This window comes from Erythrolamprus reginae, chromosome 3, assembly GCF_031021105.1.
Source record: "Erythrolamprus reginae isolate rEryReg1 chromosome 3, rEryReg1.hap1, whole genome shotgun sequence".
Lineage (NCBI taxonomy): Eukaryota > Metazoa > Chordata > Lepidosauria > Squamata > Dipsadidae > Erythrolamprus > Erythrolamprus reginae.
Window position 1 is genome coordinate 258,097,892 of NC_091952.1, and position 17,232 is coordinate 258,115,123.

Consider the following 17,232-nt stretch of genomic DNA (forward strand, 5'->3'; position numbering starts at 1 on the left):
CAAGCACTCTCTTCTGGGTTTAGCATGGATGGAACCACTGGGGATCGAGATTTCGGGTGTGTGTAATGTAAACTGTTATGATATGCCTAACTTTGTGAAAGAGTTCCCTGAAGTGTTCAGCCCCACACTGGGATTGTATAAGGGGCCCCCTATATCTTTCTCTATTGACCCCAAGGTCCCACCGATCAGACTAAAACCTCGCAGGGTCCCCCTGCCGCTCCTCCCCAAACTAGACATACAGCTGGACAAACTCATTAGCCAAGGTATTTTGGTCCCTGTGGAACAGGGGCCATGGGAAACTCCCATAGTTACCCCTCTGAAGCCAGATGGCTCTTTAAGAGTTTGCGCTGATTACAAATCGACCCTGAACAAGGCACTCCAACACCACCCCTACCCCATTCCGGTTGTGCAACAACTGCTACACTCCCTGGGGGAGGGGAAAAGGTTCGCAAAGATCGACCTGGCGCAAGCTTACCAGCAACTTCCGGTCGATGAACAAACAGCAAACGCTCAAACAATTGTAACGCACAGGGGGGCTTTCAAATGCACGAGGTTACAGTTTGGGGTAAGCATAGCCCCAGGAATATTCCAGAGCATTATGGAACGCCTATTGTCAGGGGTAAATGGGGCCATTCCATACTTTGATGACATCTTAATTGCAGGGGAAAACCAGGAACAAGTAAACAAAAGAATAAGGGAAGTACTTAAGAGGTTACAGGACAAAGGTTTAAGAATCAAGCCTGATAAATGTGTCTGGGGAACCAACAGTATAGAATTCCTAGGATATAAAATAGATAAGGAAGGTATCCACCCCACAACAGAGAAGCTGAGAGCAATTAGAGAAGCCCCAGAGCCACGAGATAAGAATGAGTTGCAGGCATTTTTGGGCCTCCTTAATTTTTATTCCGTTTTTTTAAAACAGAAGGCAACAGTAGCAGAGCCTCTCCATCGTTTACTCCAGAAGGAAGCCCGCTGGACATGGGGGAAAACTGAACGTGAAGCTTTTTCTCAAATAAAAAATTTATTAACTTCTAAAAGTGTAGTAGTACAATATAGTGCTTCACTACCCATTAGGCTCACGTGCGACGCTTCGCCGTACGGCATAGGAGGAGTTCTAGCTCACGTTCTACCTAATAAGACAGAGGCCCCAATAGCATTTTTTTCAAGAACCATGACCAGCACAGAAAGGAATTATAGCCAGTTAGACAAGGAGGCTCTAGCATTAGTGGCAGGGGTAAAGAAGTTTCACAATTACATTTTTGGAAGAAGCTTTGAGCTAGTCACTGACCACAAACCCCTACTAGGCCTGCTAGCCCCCAACAAGCCCACTCCACCTTTTATGTCTCCAAGACTAATCAGATGGGCTCTTTTCCTCTCAGGGTATCAGTATGAGCTCACCCACAAGGGGGGGAAGGAAATCAATCATGCAGACGGTCTCAGCAGATGCCCCATAACAGACTTAGTGGAAGACCCTGTTCCTTCCACAGATGTGTTAATGATAGAACTCGAGGAAAACCCACTAACCACAGCAAAAGAGGTAGCTGCACACACGCAGCAAGATCAAATCCTTAAACAAGTGGTGAACTGTGTTCTAAAGGGATGGCAAAATGATGTTGTGAAACCTGAATTGTGTGATTTTAAAAACAAAAGACTTGAGTTATCATATGTAAAAGGTTGTTTGCTGTGGGGGGATAGAGTGATCATCCCCAAAAGCCTAAGGGGAAAGGTACTCAAATTGTTACATGTGGGTCATCCTGGGATTGTCAGGATGAAGAGCCTGGCAAGGGGGCATTTATGGTGGCCAGGGCTGGATGCTGATATTGAAAGCTGGGTTTCAAAGTGTGATCCGTGCCAAGAGTCACGGCCCAGTCCCCCCAAAACAACTCCGGCTGAGTGGGAACAGCCTGCTGGTCCTTGGTCTAGAATCCACATTGATTTTGCTGGCCCAGTGGGGTCTCAGTATTTTTTAATAGTGGTTGATGCCTTCTCCAAATGGTTGGAAATAATAGCAATGAACAACATAACCACAAGTGCCACTATCAAAGTATTGAGCAGACTGTTTGCATCCCATGGTTGCCCAGATCTCTTAGTGTCTGACAATGGGCCACAGCTAACAGCCAGGCAATTCGAATTGTTCTTAGATGGCCTAGGGGTCAGGCATGCCCTCATCTCGCCTTATTCGCCCTGGGCTAACGGATTGGCAGAACGTTACGTACGGGTGGCAAAGGAGGCATTGCGCAGGTCAGGCCCTGGGGATGTGCAACAGAACTTGGACCAATTCTTACTCACCCAACACATTACCCCTAACTCGCACACACATGTAAGCCCTGCAGAGTTATTGATGGGAAGGAAGTTGAGGTCACCACTAGACAGGTTAAACCCAAGGTTCTGTGTTAATAATAACCAAATGTGTACAAAACCTGAAAGAGAAATGTATTTGGGACAAAATGTATATGTAAAAAGTTTTGATGGAAATGTAAACTGGATGAAGGGAATTATTGTTAAGCAAAATGCACCTAAGACCTATGTTGTTAAACTAGAGGATGGTCGTTTGTGGAAACGACACATAGACCACATTCGGAAGCGAACAGAAAATCAATTGCCACAAACCGCTGACATGGACTCTCCCCCTTCAACAGACTTTTGTACATTGCCCGAAATAAGAGACACGCAAAGAGACTTATCGGGCCAGGGGGAACCATCCAGCGACGCCGAACCATCCTCGTCCTCCGAAGCCTTCGTTGGGCCCGCCAGGCCAAGTCCGCCACACCGGGAGAACAGCGGCGAGCCATCCTCCACAGTCAGTGGCGAAGGAGAAATTGAACTGCGCAGGTCAGCGCGAGCTCCTCAGAGGCCCCACCGATTGGACGACTTTGTCACATGGCTTTCTTGATGGATGTGTCCAACTATGAGGGGAGGGGTGTTGTATCCAGTAATGGCTACCTTGTAACTCTGTAAATAGTTTGTTCCTCTTTCAGCGCTGTCTGAGCCCAAGCAGGAAGTCGCTCCTGATTGGCTCAGACGCGGCCGGCTCTAGCTTTGGCGGGAACCGCAAATATATAAAAGGAGCGGTTTCTCCAGGCAGAGTCAGTCGGTACTCGCTGAATTGTCACTTTACCTTGCTGAGCTGTCACTTGTTCTCTGAGCTGAATAAAAGTACCGATTGCTCAAAACCCTGTCTCTGGGTCTACTTCACTTCTGGGTCTACTTCAAGAGGGTTGAGGGTCTCCTCCTCTTGCATGGGGAGGGATTCGGCTGGGAGGGGCATCTGGGGGTCCAGAGCTGCTGAAGGTCTGTCCGTGCAGCACGAAGGGGCTGAGGTCGGGGGTGAAGGTCACCTCTCCTTGGTGGGGGATTGACGTGTTCTGCAGCTTCAGGGCTCCCGGGGGGATAAGGCCCACGTCCACCGTCCAGCAGCAGCCCTGAAAAGAACAACAGGGATGATTAGCATATGAAGAACGGTTGCAGGAACTGGATTTATGTCTAGTTTAATGAAAGGAAGGACCAGGGGAGTCATGATAGCAGTCTTTTAGTATCTGAGGGGCTGCCACAAAGAAGAGGGAGTAAAGCTATTCTCCAAAGCACCTGACCGTAGAACAGGAAGCAATGGGTGGAAACTAAACAAGGACAGAAGCAACTTAGAACTAAGGAGAAATTTCCAGGATCTGGGATCTTTTCAGGGAAGCACCTGGCTTCCCTCAATGGAAATAACCCAATAACCCCACAGTGCATTGCATTTAATTGCATAGTGTTGCCTCACAATACATTGCATTGCAATGCATATCAGGTCATGTCAGCATTTTCAAGACTGCATTGGTTGCATTGCATTGCAAGCAATGCCCTGCACAGCAGAAATAGTACATTGCAATACACCATTTGCTATGTTGCCTTGTCTAATATTGACCTGTACTGCAGATGCACACAGGAGTTGAGTTACCTTTTCATTGCATGCATCACCCTGCATAGCAGAATAATGCATTGCAATGCACAATTTGATACATTGCATTGTCTTGTCTTGTCCTGCAGATGGACACAGATGGACACAGAGCTGCATTGCACTGCATTGCATTGAGTTATGTTACCTAAGTGCAGGTACATGACAAGGTAGTTCCTTATAGTGCATAGCAAAGCAATTCATAGTCTGATGCTTTAGCACTGTTCCAATACTCTGTGGAGCTTTTCCTAATTTATGCATGATATTACTCTATTTAAATGCATAAGAATTCAAATTTTGTACAATTTGCCACTTCTCCCCCCCCAATTTTTTTTAAGGTTTAAAATGGCCACCATCAGAAGCAGGCCCATTCAAAATGGCCGCCCCCATAATGACCCAGCAAAACAAAGTATGGTAGCCTAGAAAGGTCCTCCAAAATGGCCGCCACCTTTTATAACTTTCAAAATGGCCACCTCAGCTCTATGGTGCCCTGCAAAATGGCCACCACCCTTTATTTGTTTCTTTGTTTCTTTGTTTTGTCAAATATGTATTAGTAGCATACAAGATATAACAATGTTTATATACGTGATAAGAGAGAAACATTAGGACAGGAAATGGAAGGCACTCTGGTGCACTTATGCACTCTCCTTACTGACCTCTTAGGAATCAGGAGAGGTCAACAGTGGTGAGTCTAAAGATAAAGTTTTGGGGGTTATGGGATGATACTACAGAGTCTGGTAGTGAGTTCCATGCATTAACTCCTCAGTTGCTAAAGTTGTACTTCCTACAGTCAGGTTTGGAGTGATTTACTTTGAGTTTGTATCTGTGGTGTGCTCGTGTGTTGTTGTGGTTGGAGCTGAAGTAGTCATTGACAGGAAGGACGTTGCAGCAGGTGATTTTATGGGCTGTGCTTAGGTTGGGTTTAAGGCGACCTAGTTGTAAGTTTTCTCAACCTAGGTGTTAGCACCCCAAATAGCATCTGAGAAATAAATCAGATTCCAGCCCGGTTTTGTCACTCAAAGTTCGATTTCTTAACAGAGCCATGTTGGACAAGCCAGCTTCATTCCGGTGCTGATGTAGTTCCCAGTTTCCACCCAGATTAAGGTTCATCTTACACCCCCAACCCCACAAGTCCATCACCAGGCCCAATACGTGACAGGGATTCCACCAATGTCCTCTTTTCTTCCGTTGATGCAGAACAAAAGGTGACCTTGGATTCAGAGGCTTTGGCCTGCCACTAGGATTGTAAGTCTGCATAGGCCGCAGAGGTCCTCAAACTTGGCAACTTTAAGACTTGTGGACTTCAACTCCCAGAATTCTCCAGCCCCAGAGCTGGCTGGAGAATTCTGGGAGTTGAAGTCCACAAGTCTTAAAGTTGCCAAGTCTGTGAACCCTTGGCAGAGGGTAGAGAGTGGAGGAGTGTGGGATATTATTTCTTCCTGAGTCCAAGTAATAAACCTTCAGAGGTAAATTTTATTTCTTTTTTCACATATTTTTTTTTCCTCACCAATCACAGTACAATGTAAAGTACCAACAACATCAAATCGTTTAAATACATCAATAATTCAATTTTTAAAATTATGGTATACAAATCCAATGCTACCTCCTTTACTTTTGACAACTGGATAATAAATAGCGGCTCAAATTTCTTATATTGTATTAATATGCTATTCGCTAATACATCTTTTAAGCTGATCCAAATTTTAAATGCCTTTAGTTAATTAAGCTGTAGTATTTCAAATTTCTCCACAGTATATTTATTAACCTTTTTTATTAGTAAATAAAATATAAAAGGAATTTTTAAAAAAATAAAGATAAAAACACCAACACCTTCCAATATACAAATCAAGGGGGAAAAGACCAATAAAAATCTCAATAATTCACCAAATTATTTATTTTATTTATTTATTTTATTTATTATTTAGATTTGTATGCCGCCCCTCTCCGCAGACTCAGGGCGGCTCACAGCAGAATAAAAACAATTTATAACAAATCCAAATATAATTTAAGATATTTAAAAACCCCGGTTTGATTTTAAAAAACCCAAACATACCATGCATAAATTGTATAAGCCCGGGGGAGATGTCTCAGTTCCCCCATGCCTGACGACAAAGGTGGGTTTTAAGGAGCTTACGAAAGGCAAGGAGAGTAGGGGCAGTTCTAATCTCTGGGGGGAGTTGGTTCCAGAGAGTCGGAGCCGCCACAGAGAAGGCTCTTCCCCTGGGGCCTGCCAACCGACATTGTTTAGTTGACGGGACCCAAAGAAGGCCCACTCTGTGGGACCTAATTGGTCGCTGGGATTCATGCGGCAGAAGGCAGTGTCGGAGATATTCTGGTCCAGTGCCATGAAGGGCTTTAAAGGTCATAACCAACACTTAGCCATATTGTAAAACCTAATTAGTAATAATTCCTTTATAGGAATCATAAAAAATGCATAAGAATTTTTAAAATAAAGTAGAATTTAAAGAGGAAAGAAAAATGTGTTGAAATTATTTTATTTCCATGCCTGTTATCTCCTGTAACTACTGTATTTGTATATTGTTTTGCAGAGACTCTTTGCTTTGGGACGTGTCCACCATAGGTGAAAGAGGGTGCCGGACTCCTTTTTTAGATTTCCAGCAGTTGGGATTAGAATTTGGATATATTTTTGCCAATATTGAATCTTTTTCTAGTTTTCTACTCTCTCCCGTGGTTTCTGGAATGTGTATTTGTAAGGTAGGAAAAGACAACAAGGAGCCTAAAACAGAATGGCCAAGAAAGTAGTCCTCAAGCATGGTTAGGAAACTTGGTCTAAAAACTATCAAAGGTCTGAGATGGGCCATTTTTTTTTTCCCTCCAGAGTTTCCATAGGTACATCTATGTGTGTACCTTAAAACATACATAATTATACCTTCTTATCCAATCATAAATCAATATTTTTTTCCCTATTTTTGCTCACGATCACTCATGCAATAATCAAATCTCGAGGTTCGATTACCGCAATGTTCTCTACATGGGGCTACCTTTGAAAAGTGTTCGGAAACCACAAATTGTGCAAAATGCAGCCCAGACATGCGCATATTTCTCCAACACTACACGGTCTGCATTGGTTGCCAATTGGTTTCCAGACTCAATTCAAAGTGTTGGTAATAACCTATAAAGCTCTGCATGGCATTGGGCCAGAATACTTGCGGAACCGCCTTCTGCCACACGAGTCCCAGCGACTGGTCAGGTCCCACAGAGTCGGCCCTCTCCAGGTCCCATCAACTAGACAATGTCGCTTGGTGGGGCCTAGGGGAAGAGCCTTCTCTGTGGCGGCCCCGGCCCTCTGGAATCAGCTCCCCCCAGAGATTTGCACTCCCCCACCCCCCTCACCTTCGGTAAAAGCTTAAAGACCTATCTGTGCCACCATGCCTGGAGCCATTAGACCCTCCCCCCCACTGCGGAGGAGTGTAGTATGTTTTGCGATGGGAATGGGAATGAATGATTTTAAATGTTAGTAGAGTTTTAAAGTTTTTCTAGTAAAATTAATTGGATTTTTAGATTTGTACGTTGTATATTGTTTGCTATGTTGTGAGCCACCCCAATCCTCAGAGAGGGCGGCATATAAATCCAATCAATCAATCAATCAATCAATCAATCCTGCTATTTATCAGTCTGTTTTCCCTCCTTTCTTTATACTCCCCTCCCTCTATTTCCCTCTCCTCCTCTCCCCCTCCTACTTCCCTCCACTCCTTCCCTTTCTACTTCCTCTTTTAGACCTTTCCTGAGTGAGTCTAATCCCAACACATCTTGTGTTTAACAGACAGATAACATATTTCCATACATCTCTTAAATATCAGTGTCCCTTCTAATCATTGCTTTTTATCATATCTATGCATATAACTCTTTATTCTGGGTATCTACTGATAATCTAATGCTGCCTTCTCAAAACCTAATCTTGTCCCCTGGGTCTATCACCTTTCATTCTCCATTTTCTTCCCTCTTAATCATTCTAACTTAATTTTCATATACTCTGTGTGTGTGTGTGTGTGTGTGTATTCAGCAAAACATGTTTTATATATATGATGCACTACTCTAAGTGTGGTCCAACTAGGGCTTTATAGAGTGGTATTAGTACCTTCCGTCCTAGTTTGTATCCCTCTGTTGATGCAATGTAGGATTGTATTGGCCTTTTTGGCTGCCGCTGCACATTGTTGGCTCACATTTAGTTTGTTGTCTACCCGGACTCCGTGATCCCTCTCACACACTGCTGTTTAAGCCTGGTTTCACCCAGTTTATATATGTGTCTTTGGTTTCTCATACCTAGGTGTAGGATTTCACTTTTCTCTGCATTGAGTTTCATTTTATTTGCTTAGGCCCAGTATACACGTCTGTCAAGATCCATCTGGATCCTGAGCCTGTCCTCTGGGGTATTGGCTACTCCCGCCACCTTGGTGTCATCTGCAAATTTGGTTAGTTCCCCTTCTATTCCCTCATCTAGGTCTTTAATGAAGATATTAAAGAGTCCTGGGCCTAGGACAGAACCTCGTGGTTCCCTGCTGCTTACTTCTCTCCATGTGGACTTGGACTCATTGAGGACTACTTGTTGGGTATGGTTAGTCAGCCATTTCTTAATCCATCTGGTGGTGTAGCTGTCTAGCTACTTTTTTCTAGCTTAGGGAGAAGTAGGTTGTGGTCCACGCTGTCAAATGCTTTGCTGAAGTCCAGGTATCCTAAGTCCACTGCATTTTGCTGGCCTATTAATTTGGTCACAGTGTTGAAGAATGAAATGAGATTGGGTTGGCATGATTTGTTCTTAACAAACCCGTGTTGGCTTTTGGTTATTACTTTGGTTTTTTCTAAGTGGTGGCAGATCTGTTTCTTAATTATTTTTTCCAGTATTGATGTTGAGCTGATTGGTCTGTAGTTACAGATGATGAAGCATCATCTCCGGACCATTACATGATTGGATAGCAGCCTTCCTGTCAAACAGACAACAAGTAGTCAAAATAGGAAGTGCCATATCTAATCCTGCTCCCGTCATTAGTGGTGTCCCTCAAGGCAGTGTCTTGGGACTCACTCTTCATACTATCTATCTATCTATCTATCTATCTATCTATCTATCTATCTATCTATCTATCTATCTATCTATCATCTATCTATCATCTATCTATCTATCTATCTATCTATCTATCTATCATCTATCCATCCATCCATCCATCTATCTATCCATCTATTATCTATCTATCTATCATTATATCTACCTACCTACCTACCTACCTATCATCTATCTATCTATCTATCTATCTATCTATCTATCTATCTATCATCTATCCATCCATCCATCTATCTATCCATCTATTATCTATCTTTCTATCATTATATCTATCTATCTATCTATCTATCTATCTATCTATCTATCTATCTATCTATTTATTGGATTTGTATGTCGCCCCTCTCGGTGGACTCTACATAAATGATCTTTGTGACCATATTATAAGCAACTGTGTTCTCTTTGCCGATGATGCTAAACTAAACCGAGTCTTCGGAGAGGGGCGGCATACAAATCCAAATAATAAATAATAAATAAAATAAATATTTAATACCACCAACAATGCTGCCACCCTTCAAAAGGACCTTGACCATATTAGATTCAAACTAAATTTAAACCGCTCCAAACTAGACTGCAGAAAATACAACTTCAGCAATAAAGGTTCCCTGAAGCAAGCCTGTCCACAGAGAAAGGCCCAGCCCTCCTCTTCTTCCTGGTGCCATCTGACTTTGTGTGGGTTGCTCAGAACTTAGTCCAGCTGGTTCTTCTCTGCTCATTTGCACAGAGGTTTTGGTTCTCCCCAAAAATGGCCCCTGGGTCTTAGAAACATAGAAGATTGACGGCAGAAAAAGACCCCCTGGTCCATCTAGTCTGCCCTTATACTATTTCCTGTATTTTATCTTAGGATGGATCTATGTTTATCCCAGGCATGTTTCAATTCAGTGACTGTGGATTCTTCCTTCGTTCCTTCCTTCCTTCCTTCCTTCCTTCCCTTTCTTTCCTTCCTTCCTCCCTTCCATCCTCATTCATAGAAATGTAGAAACATAGAAGATTGATGGCAGAAAAAGACCTCCTGGTCCATCTAGTCTGCCCTTATACTATTTTCTGTATTTTATCTTAGGATGGATATATGTTTATCCCAGGCATGTTTCAATTCAGTGACTGTGGATTCTTCCTTCCTTCGTTCCTTCCTTCCTTCTCTTTCCTTCCTTCCTTCCCTTTCTTTCCTTCCTTCCTCCCTTCCATCCTCATTCATAGAAATGTAGAAACATAGAAGATTGATGGCAGAAAAAGACCTCCTGGTCCATCTAGTCTGCCCTTATACTATTTCCTGTATTTTATCTTAGGATAGATATATGTTTATCCCAGGCATGTTTACATTCAGTTCCTGGGGATTGACCAACCACGTCTGCTGGAAGTTTGTTCCAAGGATCTACTACTCTTTCAGTGAAATAAAACGTTGATTCTGATCTTTCCCCCAACTAACTTTCTTGATTGTTTCCTCGAAGATGTCTCGCTTCCTAAATATTAAAGATCATGGACTGTGCAGAAATGAATAGTCTCACGATGAAAATTAAAGATAAAGAAGACTCAGAAGTTTATAAAATTTGCTAGAAATTTTATTCATGGATCGAAAACTAAAAATAGATAAAATAATTAATATAATATTAATGTAAAAAACATTTTTTTAAATGAGAAAAATGATTGTAGGGCCCCAGTTGGCCCAAATGGAAAAGTAGGTAGTGCTAGATAATTACGTGACAACAGATTTAAATAGAATTCGAACAGGGTTGATAAAATTGTCTGTCGCCTTTTAGATTAAAAGTAGCTGTTTAAGCTACATTCTGGTTTTTATGCATATAATTTTTATTTCTTTTCCTCCTTAAGACAGGCAGAGTGATGATTAATTATTGATGAATTGAAATAGGATGGTTTGGGATGTTTTATTAATTTTAAATATTTTAATAAGACAAACTTTAGAACTATTGCTAAGCATCGATGATGCTGTGAATGCGCAGAAACGTTGGCGACGGGAAACCCTGGTTGTTCTGTGACTGTTGGTTTGTCCCGTGGAGTTGCTTGGACAAGAAAGGTTGAGAAGAAGACGTGGCTGGTCATTCCTGGCCAAAAACCCTGGCAGTCATGGGTGACCAGCCACTGGCTGCCCTCAAGAAGGGTCGTAGTGGGTCAGGACAGAATTCCGGGAGGAAGGGCTCATCTGGGGAAAGGCCGGCTGGACGATGTCCATGGGATGGCTCATCCACACATCAAAGACCGTCTTGTTGGGAGGCATGGCGTCCTCCAGGCCCAGGTCCACCCCGGAGGAAGGGACCGGACTTAGGGAAGATCCGGGCATCACCTCCCAGTAGGTTGGGTGGGAGAAAGGCAGGGCGCTGTAAGGTTGGAAGGCCGGGTTGGTGGAAAATGGCGCCGGCGCATGGCCTTCGGGTGCCACCACCACATTGGGAGCCACGCATGGGGTGTAGGAAGTGGGAAGCTGCTCCCAGAACGGGGTGGCAGGGGCGGGCGGAGGAGAGCCCTCCCTAGAGTCGGAGTCGCTGGTATCGGGAGCTGGCTGGATGATTCTGGGGCGCTTGGCTGAAATTGACGTGCCAGCTGCCCTCTTGGCTTCCTCGCTGGGGGACAAGGAGCGGAGGGAGGCTGGGCTGCTGGGGGACGAGAGGGAGCGGAGGGTGGGCAGAGGGCACGGGCCGCGCCAGGGCATGACTGGGGCGCCCGAGGAGACCCGGAAGATGGGGACGGTGCCCCAGACGTCGGAGGCCGCCGTGGGGCTCTGTAACGGCCCGCTCTCGGCCCTCGCTTTCCCCCGAGAGACCCACCCCCTGGAAGTCCTGGAGCAAGGCATCGATGCTGAAGGGGCTCCTCCAACGCTCGCTGCTTAGAAATCTGCTCCCCTCTGGGACGGGCCCGTTGGGGGGAGGCTGGGGGTCATTGAAATCCCAGCCGTTGTAGACAAAAGGCGCCAGGTCCAGCGTGAAGGTGGTCTCCTCCTGACGGGAAATGGCCGTGTTCTGAAGCTTCAGGGCTTCTGGGGGGATGAGGTTCAAGTCCACGGTCCAGAAGTTCCCCTTGGCCTGGGGCTTGGTGGGGTCTTTCAACACCTGCAAGAGAAGAAGGGGAAGACAGGGCGGTTGTCTTCGGAAGGCCCATGTCATGGTTCCAGGTAACATCTGAACTCAAAACAAGTCCGAGTCAAAGTACTTGTTCAACTCAATAAACATTTACTGTATTTTTTGGAGTATAAGACGCTCTTACCTTGCAGGCTCTTTCATTGTTTCTCTTTGGGAAGAAGGTTTTCCAAGCCCTAAGTATTTTTCATTGCTCCAAATAAGTTTCCTTCCAGCCCTAACCAGGTGCTAACGATGTTTCCAACTCTTACCCTTTGCAAGCTCTTTTATTGTTACTCTCTGCAAAGAATGTTTTCCAAGCCCTAAGTCTTTGCAGGGTTTTTTTCATTGCTCTACTTGCTCCGACTGTTTCTTTCCAGGTGCTAATGATGTTCCCAGCTCTTACTGGCTTGCAAGCTCTTTCATTGTTACTCTCTCAGAACAAAGTTTTTTTTTAAAAGCCCTAACCAGGGGATAAAATGATGTGCTGGCTAAGGACACTAGCCAGATGAACACCTGGTAAGCAGATTCTTTTCCCCATTTTCCTCCTAAAAAACTAATGTGCCTCTTATACTCTGAAAATACGGTAAGACTTATAGCATTGTAGGCTCCAGGTTGACTCAGCCTTCCCTCCTTCCCAGGTGGGTCAAATGAGGACCCAGATTGTTGGGAGCAAGAGGCTGATTGTGTAAACCACTCAGAGTGGGCTGTGAAAGCACAGTGAAGCGGTGTATAAGTCTAAGCGCTGTGGCTATTGCTAAGGGCGAAGGCAGGAGCCCTCTTACCTTCTGGAAGCAGTTGTTGGCCGAGAGGTTGTGCCTGATGGAGTCCTTCCAGCCTTGGTAGCCTTCTTTGAAGAAGGGGAAGAGGTTGCTGATCTCCTTGATGATCTGAAAGGCAGGAGGAGGGCAGGTGGGCCCAGGGTGGGCTGCAGACTGGGGGTGGGGGGGGAGGAGAAGGGCCCCCACTCTCACAGGGGTTGGGAGTGGAGACAACTTTCTCCTGGCGCAGAAGCCTTGGTTTCCCACCCCCTAACCGCACTTGTGCTCAAAGAGAGCATTTTATGGGTATTAATTTAATACAGTGTTAATATAATGTATACTGTATATATTAATATTATATAATTGATAATTTAATTTAATTTATTAATTTAATTTATCACCCACTTAATTTTTTGATGATTCTGGGTGGCTTATTTATTTATCTTTCAAAAATTTTTTTTAATTACAGTACCTTTCCCCCCCCAAAAATTAATTTATTTGTTTTCCAGGATTTTTAACAATATTTTATATCCTGCCTTTATTATTTTTATATATTACTTAAGGCAGTGAATGAATTTAATAATCCTTCTTGCTTTGCCATTCCTTACAACAACCCTGTGATGTGGGTGAGAGAAAGAGAGAGAGAATAGAATAGATGCAGGCGAATAGAATAGAATACAGATGAAATTGGAAAAATTAGAACATCGTGCAAACGATATAGCACTTCATAATCTATCTATTATCTATCAATCAATCCATCCATCCATCCATTCTATCTATTATCTATAATCCCCATCCATCCATCCATCCATCCATCCATCTATTATCTATAATCTCCTTCCTTCCTTCCTTCCTTCCTTCCTTCCTTCCTTCCTTCCTTCCTTCCTTCCTTCCTTCCTTCCTTCCTTCCTCCTCCTTCCCTCCCTCCCTCCCTTCCATCCTTCCTTCTATTATTTATCTGGCAGCTATACATAGTCCTTATGAGAAGGGCCTGCAGCCCCCTCCTCCCTTCCCTCCCTTTCTGTTCCTTTTGGGAGGGGGCAGAGGTGTGGTGGCTCACAGCAGGAGGGCAGGTGACACCTGGGCAGCTTCAAGGCTTGTCCAATATGCAAACTTAGCATTTGTCCCTAATGGCTGCCTCCCCCCCCCAAGGAATTTGGGGTTCTTTCAGCATATGCAAAATCCCTGCATCTACTTGCCCCCCCCCCCCCCCCAGCCACTGTCTGCATTCTTCCCTTTCTTTCCCCCTGAGAACAGTTCTTCTGAATATTCAAGTCCAGGGACTTTCCAGACTTCCAAGAGAGAAAGACCTTGATCATCCCTGGAGGCTTTTCCTATGAAATCACAATGCTACTTTATTTCCCATATATTAACTGCTGCGAGATTGGCATATGCTCAAAACTGGAAAGATCAAAACCTCCCCTCACATAACATGATAATTAATAAAATAATGGACCCTGCTGAAAGGACCAGGCTTACTTACGAATTGCAAAACAAACAAGAGATTTTTTTTACCGCATGGGAAAACTTTTACAAGTGGATAGAAATTAGAAACCTAGAAACCTAGAACATTGACGTAGAAAAAGACCCCCTGGTCCATCTAGTCTGCCCTTATACTATTTCTTGTATTTTATCTTAGGGTGGATCTATGTTCATCCCAGGCATGTTTAAATTCAGTCACTGTGGATTTATCAACCATGTCTGCTGGAAGTTTGTTCCAATCATCTACTACTCTCTCAGTAAAATAATATTTTCTCACACTGCTTCTGATCTTTCCCCCAACTGACCTCAGATTGTGTCCCCTTGTTCTTGTGTTCACTTTCCTGTTAAAAACACTTCCCTCCTGAATCTTATTTAATCCTTTTCACATAGAAGAGATAATACAAACAAGTTAAATAAATGGGAAAATTGTTAAACTGTGATCAACAAATGTAATGAAAATAGTAAATAATATAGATATAGGAGAGGGAAGTATGGATATATGTGTGCACATATATATATGTAAAGCTAGAAGAGCGCTGGTGAGACCACATTTGGAATAATACTGTGTCCAGTTCTGGAGACCTCACCTACAAAAAGATATTGACAAAATGGAACGGGTCCAAAGACGGGCTACAAGAATGGTGGAAGGTCTTAAGCATAAAACGTATCAGGAAAGACTTAATGGACTCAATCTGTAGAGTCTGGAGGACAGAAGGAAAAGGGGGGACATGATCGAAACATTTAAATATGTTAAAGGGTTAAATAAGGTTCAGGGGGGAAGTGTTTTAATAGAAAAGTGAACCCAAGATCAAGGCAGCACAATCTGAGGTTAGTTGGGGGAAAGATCAGAAGCCACATGAGAAAATATTATTTGACTGAAAGAGTCGTAGATGCTTGGAACAAACTTCCAGCAGACGTGGTTGGTAAATCCACAGTCACTGAATTTAAACATGCCTGGGATAAACATAGATCCATCCCAAGATAAAATGTACAGGAAATAGTATAATGGCAGACTAGATGGACCAGGAGGCCTTTTTCTGCCATCAATCTTCTATGTTTCTATGTTTCTAATATTGTGAAGTGTAAATATATCTGGAAATGAAATAGTTGTAAAAGTGGTTAGGATTTATTTTATCTATTTATATTTCAGGTATTTTGTATATTTTGTTTACATGTGGTTTGTTTATAACTAAAAGTTCAATAAAGATTAAATAGTAAAGAAGAGATTGGACTGCCATTGGTCAGAAACGGTGTAGGGCCTCTTGCTTGGGTGAGCGGGTTGGACTAGATGACCTCCAAGGTCCCTTCCCACTCTGTTAAATGAATGGTGGAAGTGGTTTTGCCAGGGGATTCTTGTTTGTTTGTTTTTTTCAATTTCATTAACCCCAAATTGCTTTTTTTTTAAAGTGCAAAAGAAGAGTAACTAAGATGATTTAAATGCCCGGAGAGAAAAAACATAGGAAGAATTTGTGCAGAATTTGTGGATGGCTAATCTAGAGAAAAAAAGGACCAGGGGTGACATGATAGGAGCCTTCCAGTATCTCAGGGGTTGCCACAAAGAAGAAAACTATTCTCCAAAGCATCTAAGGGCAGGACAAGAAACAATGGGTGGAAACTAAACAAGGAGAGAAGCAACTTAGAACTAAAGAGAAATTTCCTGACAGTTAGAACAATTAATCAGTGGAACAGACTGCCACCAGAAGTTGTGAATGCTCCAACACTGGGACTTTGAAAGAAGATGTTGGCTAACCATTAGTGTGAAGTGGTGCAGGGTTTCCTGACTAAGCAGAGGGTTGGACTAGATGACCTCCAAGGTCCCTTCCAACTCTTATTCTGTTATTCTGTTCTTTTAAAAGGCAACTGGACTTTTCTTAGGGAAACTTTCAAGGAAAAAAAAGTAGGTGCCTTTGGGACAACCCTGACCTGGAGGATGGGGACTCTCCGTGTAGCCTTTTATTAAGGTTTGACACCTGGCCAAGGTGTGGCCAGCCTCCTCCTGATTAACAGCCCAGGACTAAGAACCACTTAATAAAGGGATCAGCTGGGATCAGCTGGGAGTTGCCACCTATAATAAATCTTTCAGCTGCTTAGATCCCTCCACACTCGCGGAGCTGTCGGGTTACCTGCCTGCATATTAAAATCAGACAGCAGAAAGGAATAATGATAATAATAATAATAATAATAATAATAATAATAATAATTATTATTATTATTATTTCCCCTCTCGGAGAACTCAGGGTGGCTCACAACAATAATAAACAATGTACAAATCCAATATTTAAAAACATAATTTAAAAACCCTTATTAATAAAATAATCATATGCAGAACGGTTGCAGGAACGGGCAGAAAGCTTTCAAAGGTCCCATTCTCTCATTCTCTCTGGCTACATCAGAGTAATATGTGTGTTTTTGAACCACAATAGACCACCAAGCTAAAGCAGCTGAGACCAGAAGGCAAAAAATAGGAGCCCCACAGGATTCCGCAGCTTATAAGTCCAATCAATTAAATTAGATTTCAAACCCTTTCCTAGGCTTGCAGTGACCCCAAGAATCTGGGGCCTTGGGATGTAGCTCTTCCCGACCATCCTTTCTCAGGCACCCTGATCACTCCTTGGTCTCCTCTCCTTCCAACCCGAACCTACCCTCTTTGATTTCCTGCCTTAAAATTACTAACTACAGTATTTACTAAGTCTGCACTACTATTTCTACTAATTTTTTTCTCATCGTTCCTATCACCCATTTCCTCCCACTTAGGACTGCATGACTGTAACTTGTTGTTTGCATCCTAAGATTTTTATTAATATTGTTTCTTTATTGCTTATTTGACCCCTATGACAATGCTTAAGTGTTGCACCTCATATTTGTTGACAAATGTATCTTTTTCTTTTATGTACGCTGAGAGCATCTGCACCA

The 17,232-nt window shown here is 43.3% G+C and overlaps 1 protein-coding gene across 1 annotated transcript in view; it reads right to left on the bottom strand.

Moving 5' to 3' along the window:
* Positions 1 to 10,545: 10,545 nt before the first annotated feature.
* LOC139166049 (forkhead box protein H1-like) overlaps positions 10,546 to 17,232 on the bottom strand; it is a 9,225-nt gene continuing 2,538 nt past the window's right edge. The window contains 3 exon segments of the mRNA XM_070749309.1: positions 10,546 to 11,775; positions 11,777 to 12,070; positions 12,862 to 12,966. Of these exon segments, the coding sequence (XP_070605410.1) occupies positions 11,116 to 11,775; positions 11,777 to 12,070; positions 12,862 to 12,966 (1,059 nt within the window). The 3' untranslated portion in view covers positions 10,546 to 11,115.